Raw genomic sequence first — 8,416 nt, forward strand, 5'->3', positions numbered from 1 at the left:
TTTAAGTTTATGACAGGTGAGAAAAATAGGTTATATGAAAATATTTTTTAGATAAAAAAAAGGAGTAAATGAGAGGAAAGAACAAAAGAGGGAAAGAAGTTATAATTTGGTATTCTCTTTTTAAATAGGGTTATCTCAAAAAATATATAAAAAAAATAACAAAACAAAAAATCTTCGATGTTTTATTAATAGTATATAGGTATCGATATCTAGAATCAACTCTTTTTATAGGTATCGATGTTTGAAAAATCTTACATTATTTGCCCACAAAGTACAATAAAACCTTCATATGTTTCTGGCAAAAATAAAAATAGGAAATAATAATTAACAAAAAGATAAAAATACCCTTTCATATTTACATAAAATATCACGAGTAAATCATATTTACATTTTTCTGAAGTTTGTCATAATTACAAATAGATTTATGTTAGACTAAAAATTACAATTAACCTAGTAGGATTTACCGTGTCTTATATAGGTTTTGGGTGCATTATTGAAAAATCCATGTTCCTTACATCTCTTTTTTTGATATTTCAACCTGTATTCACTTTAAATGTATATTTAACACATTTTCAACGGCCATAAATGGTAAAAAAAAGGGCTTGTTTAGCGAAAAATAAATTAAAACATAATATTTTACTACAAAGTACAATAAATCATAATATATAACTCGCTCAATTTTTTGAAATTTGGTCCAAAAAATTGGTCAAATTATAGTTTATTAAGAGGTATTTTTGAAATATCACATATTAGATTCGCTAGAACCTGTTGTAATTGGCATATTAATGTTGCTAATTTGTAACAACTATTAGTCTAAAATGTGAATGCCAATACATAATAGAATGCACAGATTAGATTGAGTTGAAAAAGGAGAAGTCATTTTAGGATGGCTTTAATGTGTATATGGGGGTGAGTGTTTTTACACTCATTCTAGTCCCACATTGAAAGTACAATACAAACTTCTAGTTCAACGTCTAAGATATATTTGAAGTGTACTAGAATGAATACAATGTTGCCTCACATGCACGCGGCCGCCACCCACCCGACCCAACTTTGACTTTAATTTTAGACGCGAGAGAATGTCTCGATATTCATAAGATTTTAAATGAACAACAGTGTCATGAGATCAGTACTCAAACCTTGAAAAAATAAATGAACAAGCAAACCAATTTAAAAATTTCATGGAAAACAAAAAAATAAAATAAAGTTGTAAGACAAAAATTTTGGACCCTTTTGGCCAAATTAGGAAGCAGTTGAGAACGCTTGTCCTGATGTTTACATTGTCAACATAACTGGATTTGTGGAGGGCCTCTTGCCATTCTGCTATTCTGGAAATGGTTTAACAGAAAAGAGCTGACCCATCTTGGGAACAGAGATGCTGGTGATCTTGACAACTTCGTCCTTTTAACTTTTATATTGTTTTTCCGAGGAAGAAAGAAGAAACATAGACAGAAATTAAATGAAAAATCAGCACATTTTATAGGAAAAATAAAAAAGAAAAACAAACTTATCATATGTTCCTCCTTTTTAACTGCTGGTAAATGTATATTCACATTGGGGATAAATTAAATTGTTGTTGTTAAGGGGGTGTCGTCGTAATTTTATCTCAAAGTGTATATGTAAAATTTTATCCCTGAATAAAGGGCGTACTTGTAATTACAAATACGTCTTCTTATAATTTTGTAAAAAGCTAGCGCTTATGTAATTAGAACTATTCTCAACAAGTGTCGATATAATTTACACTAATCACTTAGCTGGTATAGGCAACAAATCATCCCCACTCCCAAATATTTGAATGGTGATTTTGAGTTAATTTCTTCTCTTTTTATTCAATCAATTTTTGCACTGGTCATGACAATATACCATCATCAGGCGAAGCTACACAAAATATTAAGGATATGTTTGTTTACTATTTGAACTATACTACCCTTCAACTACACCAGTTCTCAATCTAAAAGTTTACCTTGAAAATACAAACCAACAAACAGAAAAACCATGACAATCGGTACATAGGCCGCCCTGCGTACACCGGCTGATACTGACCTGCTGGAAGCAATAAGATGCTTTAAGAAACGTTCGTAACAAGTGAAATTGTTAGACAAAGTCGTCGCTTATATAGATTTGTAAGTTACAATAGTAGAAAAGATTCCCTGTACCGGTGTTCGTCTGCAGTTAAGAGGATGTTTGGATGAGCTTATAAGCTTTCTAAAATATCTCACAGCATGTTTGAGAGTTTATAAGTACAAAAGTTTTAAGATCGAGCTTATAAAAACTTTTAAAAGAAGTTTATGACTTATTTTTAAGATTTCATGTGGTGTCACTCAAGGGAAGTGTGAATATCAGGAGTTGGAAGATGGAAACAAAATAATTCACTTTTCATGAAAATAAGATATTTCATGGATATGGCAGCTAAGCAGGACTGTAGGTAGAACACACACACGCACATATATATGTAGAAGTGTGCTGCAGCTTTTACCTTGCAACCATTGTCTTGGTTGTGAGTCCAAACCCAAAAGGGAAAAGTGGATCATAATGTGAATCCCCGACATTCATTGGGAGTTGATTGACGGTTTTGAACCAAGTCCTCGGTAGTTTCCCCGTAAAACCATAATCGCCAAAGAGCACATCAGTCACTCCTAGACCTTCAGTGCCAGGCAACCACGCTGCTACAAGAGCATCAATTGTTGACATATATGGTTCCATCACAACTGGTCGACCAGATATCATGATAACGACGCATTTCACAGCTCCGCAGACATTGTTGATGACGTCTGGTCCAGGATCAACCATTGTGAGAGTTTGGCTGTCGCCTGCAGTCTCTGTGTAAGGGGGCTCTCCGACTACTACAATAGCATAACTGAAGTCGTTGGATTTGACATATTCACTGTCAGGGTTCTCAAGGTATACCACATCAGTGTCCTTATCAACTGTTGAATTAATAGCACCAAGAATGGTTGTTCCTGTAATGAAACAGCTCACTCGTAAAATAATTCCTAGAACGAGTACCTTAAAGCTATCAGTCATATGGGGTGGATCTAATTGGAATAGATACTAAGAGTAATTTATCGATGTCCTCTGTACTTTAATGTTCTTGACCACGCCGACATTGGCCTTCTACTATAGGGAGAGCTTTCTTCAGAACTTGTGAAGTAAGCTCATCACAATTTGATTCAAAGGCCAAATTCAACTTAAAATGTAAGAGAAGAAAAAATAACAATTCATGAAACAACTGTGGGTGTTGATAGGGGTAAGAAACAGACTCCAATATCAATACAGAGCATCAGTTTGATACGAACTGAAATTATAAACACAATTAGAGCAGAACATACCACTTGTATCGTTATTTCCACTAAATCCCTGCCAAGCTATAGTCCATCCACCACACTGATACCCCAAGTTATCTGCATGAGTACCAGCAACTAGAATTTTGGATGCTTTCTTTGGCAATGGTAGCAATGAATCGTTTGCAGTTTTCCCATTTTTCAGCAGAACAAGTGATTTCCTTACAGCTTCCCTAGCCAAATCTCTGTGCGCCTGTTAACGTTCCAAGATCTCAAGAACATTTTTTACCATGGCTCTAAGTACAAGATTGGCGTGTTAAACAATCTCCATTTAGTCTGGTGTACGGTATTCAAGAGATGACACAATAATGAACTCACAGAGCACATGTAATATTAGTATGAAACAACCTGGTTCTAAGAAGGAAAGTGTTGACCTACCTGGCTTCCAACCTCATTGACCAGACTAAGGTCAGCAAGAGGATTTTCAAAGAGACCCAAGTTGAACTTGACAAGCAAAATTCTCTGAACAGCATCATCAATGCGATCCATTGAGATAAATCTGTTCTTCACCAGATAAGTGAGGTCATTGATGAACTCAGTGAAGTTGTACGGTACCATAATCTGTCACAAACCATAGCGGTTCCACCTGAGATAAGATTGAACTGGACACAAGTGCTAAACCAACTATAGTGGTGTGGGTAAATGTTTATCGTCAAAAAAAAAAAAAAAAATACAACACCATGTCGATTCCAGCTAGAACACCAGCTAAAACAGAGTACCAAAAACCATGCGGTTCCACCTGAGATAAGATTGAACTGGACACAAGTGCTAAACCAACTATAGTGGTGTGGGTAAATGTTTATCGTCAAAAAAAAAAAAAAAAATACAACACCATGTCGATTCCAGCTAGAACACCAGCTAAAACAGAGTACGTATAGTTGGAATGCGGTGGAGAAGTGATCCGGTCAAGTCCCTGCCAGTCTGAGATTACAAAGCCCTGATTGTTCATTTTGTATTGGTTAGATGTCATATCAAGAATTAATGTTGTTCAATTTTCAAGTTAAAGAAAAACAGAATCAATATACAGGAAGATTTATCAAGTGGATGCATACTACTGTAATGCAATCCATGCTACGGCAACCAGAACCTTTTAATAGATAGCTGCACAACACTATTTACTGCAATAATGCAACAGCATACATCATATTCTTTTGTAATTTATCATGTAATTATACAAAACTTAAACACAAGTTACTGAGGCACCTGAGTCGAATACCAACCACGACAACTAAGCCAGCAATTAATCCGTTCGCAATCATACCTTAAACTTAAGTGTACCCTTCAGAAATCCAGTGATCAACTCACGGTTTGCATGCATCTTTTGACCATTCCAGCTGGAGTAGGAAACCATGACTGTGGAGACACCCTTAATGATAGAATCATAGTAAGCAGGCATGTGAATGCTAAGCAAGCCATGCATGCTAGTGAGGGTGTTGTTCTCGTTGATGCCCTTTGTTGTCCCACCATCACCAACAAAGTGTTTCGCGCAAGCTGCTACCTTGTTCCTGAGAGGAAGGGGTAAAGTAGTTGTCAGCAACTAAACACCACTCTTTCTAAGAGCATTCAAGCAAGTTAATGAAAAATTGGTATCTGAATCCTATATTAAGATCAATTGAACATGACAGGCAAGTACTTTGATGCACTTCATACATACTTCCCAGCAACATAAGGAACACCCTTCCGCAGACCATTTGGAATTTCACCTTGTAACCCAAGTATAATGTCTGTCATCTCTCGAACTACCTTGGGATCCTCACTGTAACTTTCATAGCATCGTCCCCACCTAGGATCTCTGCAGACCTACATGAATATAACAAACTGTAAGAATATTCATTCAGAAATGAAAGTTGCAATCAGGTCATGTGTTAAGCACATAACAACTAAAAGAAAGTTGTATTTCAAACTGTAACAAGGGGGATAAGGAGTATCATGTAGTGACTTACTGCAATGCAAGGAGCAAATACATAAGGGATTCCAGTAGCTCTTACTTCAGCAGCAGTTGCATCACCAATCCTTTGCAAAAGTTCCGGGTCCCTGTAGTAAAGGATAGTATCAATTAACAGGCTCTTCCATGCCATCATTATTTCTAACATTGTTGTTTCTGAAAAGTAGAACTTCCGACCAAGATAATGAAACTCAACAATGATGCATGTAGAGTTCCTTGCAAAGTGGTTTTTCTTAGTTAAACAATTGAGCAGACATGGGGGTAAAGTACCCAAAGGGATTTGGTGGAGTTCGATATACAGTTGGAAAGACAGCACTTTAAAATGTGGAACATGTAACACTATCAAAGCAGGCATGCAATGACACCATCATCAACCAATAAAGTGGAAATGGGATCTTCTGGTATCATTTATGGTGTAAGAAATGTATCTTCATGGGAATTACACAATGGAGCATGTGTTTGACACCCCACAGCATAGGAAAGACTTCTATTTTGAGATGATATCACACATATATGAACTTACCTAGTAGCACCAAGGCCAATGTTGTGAGGAAATATGGTGGCATTATACACATTATTGTGTCCATGAACAGCATCAATCCCATAGATCATTGGAATCCCAAGACGTGTGGATAAAGAACCATTCTGAAAGTCATTCACCATATTAACCCAATCAGCAGCAGTAGCTCGTGGAAGTGGTGTACTTCCACCACCACTTAATAGGCTCCCTGCATCAGGAAGAAGGTTTGTTTTTACCTACATGTGTTGCATTGTAAATGTAATAATCTCCTTCCTCTCAATAAGCACTACCAGAAGATGACTGCACTAGACCCCAAGCTGTCAACAAAGGCATGATCTTCCTAGTAGTCAAAATAAGTTAAGCATTACATTTTCTTGATTAACTAAAACCATGATTTAGTACTGCATATACTCAAACTCATAATAATTACCTTTCCCCACTCAAATATGACAAAATTCCAAATCAAGAATGGGTTTCAATACACTTCCATTTGCCATGTAAATGTGCAACTCATGCAATCCAGGACTGACATGATTCTCCAATTTTACATTGTAATACTTTGGCAATGTTACCACAAGATAAGTACTTCATGAAGGTTTGCTCAAGTTGCTTGTATGTAAAGTCATGAGGTGTCAGTGGAAAACACAAGCAAAGTGGATAGCAAAATAACAATAGACAATAGAAATAAATCAAAAGCTCCCTTCGCAGTCATGAAAAATAATTCAGACATAAGAAAAAGAAGTCTTCATATATTTTGAACTTCTGTATAAAACAAAAAATTAAGAAATCCCTAAAGGATGTGCCTTGTTGACATATAATGTCTAGCAAACTTCAAGTAATGCCAAACTTCTCAAAAGGACAGAAAAAGACCATTAGAATCACCTTGTAGTTATAATTCGTTGTCTTAATGCTTATTAAGACTAACAGCAACTTTTACTCCAAAAATACATAAAACATTTCCATGAGTGTTTGTCACCATCTGAAAATTGTGCACCCACTAAATGGCACCCTGGAATGCTCTATGTTGTACCTCAGCAAGTGCATGGTTGTACATTGCCAGCCAGGCTGAAAAGCTCACCAGCCTTTTCTTTCCAGAATCGTCATTGTAGTTAAACCTCTTAATAATGGAAAGTATTTACTCATCAAATTACTAAAAGAAAGTTATGTGTTCCTGAAAAAAGAAATTATTTTGGTTTAAGCAAGGATCTTTTTTGGCAGCTTCATCACCTGATCAACTTAAGAGTTCCTGAAGATTGGAAAATCCTATGTCTCTAATGATCTGGAAAAGTTCAAATTTACAGTTTTCTGATAATACAAAACCACTTATGACAGTCCTAGTTTGGAATCTGACGACATAACTGAAGTGTCCGTAATCCAAGAAAACTACACAGCAGAAAACAACCAAATCCAACATTTTCAAGCCTAAAATCTAAATATAGCAACTCCCACACAACGACATGCTTGCCGCTTCTTACTAATTGGAATGGAACCCCATCAAGAATGGAAAATCAAAAGAAAAAGGGAATCTTTATCCCCACTTCTTAAGCAACACAGCATGATTAAAAAGAAAAAAAACAAACAAAAATTACACACATTTCGCAGCAGCCAACAAACCAATATATCCCTGTAACGTACAAAAAACACACACAAGCACATCAGCAAGAAGTAAATCCGTATAAACCAAGAAATTCACTCAAACACACAATCCCACATTAAAATCTGACCAAATCATTACCAATGTAGTAATCCTTCATTATATCAGGGCTGGCAGCAATCCTATCAATCTGAACCATCTGCCCAATCTTTTCCTCTAAACTCATTCTACCAAGAAGATCTTTTACTCTCACCCCAACCGGCTGCTTCGGGTCCTTGTACTTCATGTACTCTTCCTTTCCTACTGCCCCTCTACGGCTGCATAGTACCACAGCAATCCACACCCACAGTATCCAAACCCTTCCGACCCACTTCATATTTCAGCTTCTCCACACAGCCAGTGGCAGTATGCTGCTAAGAATTGCAACTTGCTTTGATCTGTGCCCGTAAGGCTGCTGCTCAATGAATATGGTGAAAATGGATTGACTAATACCGCAGTTACTTTAGCGTGGGGTGTGTAGTGGACAATGTGGGTGAAATGCTAGTGGAGAAGTGGAGATAGATTCTCCACAGGAACGTGGTTGGATGATGCTCTCAATTTACACAGGTCGCCGCATTATACGGGAAAATGATAAATTCTTGAGCCCACGTGGTTTGGTCGAACCAAAATATAGCTACTAACACCACCAAGAAAATATCACTACTCTTTTAATAGTTGAAGACCGAAAATTTTTAATATCTTTTCGTGAAGTTAGTCAATCAATTCGTCAACACTCTTTTGCTGTCTTCAACAGTTAATATTTTGTCATGAAGTTCAGCCTGCTCTCTTTTGCCGTCTTAACAACGAAAAATTTTAATATTTTCTCGTGAAAATTCGTCAGCACTCTTTTGGTGTATTTATCCGATTATTTAGTTTTATTTTTCCCTTTATGCATGAAAAATCAATCAAATAAACACGTCCAACAAAAGATGTTTAATTATTCATATTTTGCACATATATTAAGCGTCTTATATGCT

The 8,416-nt window shown here is 36.4% G+C and overlaps 1 protein-coding gene across 3 annotated transcripts; it reads right to left on the reverse strand.

The window, feature by feature from the left end:
- On the reverse strand, window positions 1,232-8,095 carry LOC105168898 (beta-glucosidase BoGH3B-like). 3 transcript variants are annotated; one of them, XM_011089093.2, is made up of 11 exons: window positions 7,542-8,095; window positions 5,810-6,014; window positions 5,285-5,375; window positions 4,996-5,141; window positions 4,603-4,846; window positions 4,174-4,278; window positions 3,720-3,902; window positions 3,330-3,534; window positions 2,477-2,960; window positions 1,964-2,043; window positions 1,232-1,408 (listed from the first exon to the last, which is right to left on the reverse strand). In XM_011089093.2, the coding sequence occupies exons 1-11, from the start codon at window positions 7,774-7,776 to the stop codon at window positions 1,284-1,286; spliced, it is 2,103 nt and encodes a 700-aa protein (XP_011087395.1). In that variant the 5' UTR covers window positions 7,777-8,095; the 3' UTR covers window positions 1,232-1,283. The 3 variants fall into 3 exon arrangements, with proteins under 3 accessions (XP_011087395.1, XP_020551867.1, XP_020551868.1); XM_020696208.1 differs by having other exon boundaries at window positions 1,964-2,046; XM_020696209.1 differs by lacking the exon at window positions 1,232-1,408 and having other exon boundaries at window positions 1,838-2,046.

This window comes from Sesamum indicum, linkage group LG8 (assembly GCF_000512975.1).
Source record: "Sesamum indicum cultivar Zhongzhi No. 13 linkage group LG8, S_indicum_v1.0, whole genome shotgun sequence".
NCBI classification, from domain to species: Eukaryota; Viridiplantae; Streptophyta; class Magnoliopsida; order Lamiales; family Pedaliaceae; genus Sesamum; species Sesamum indicum.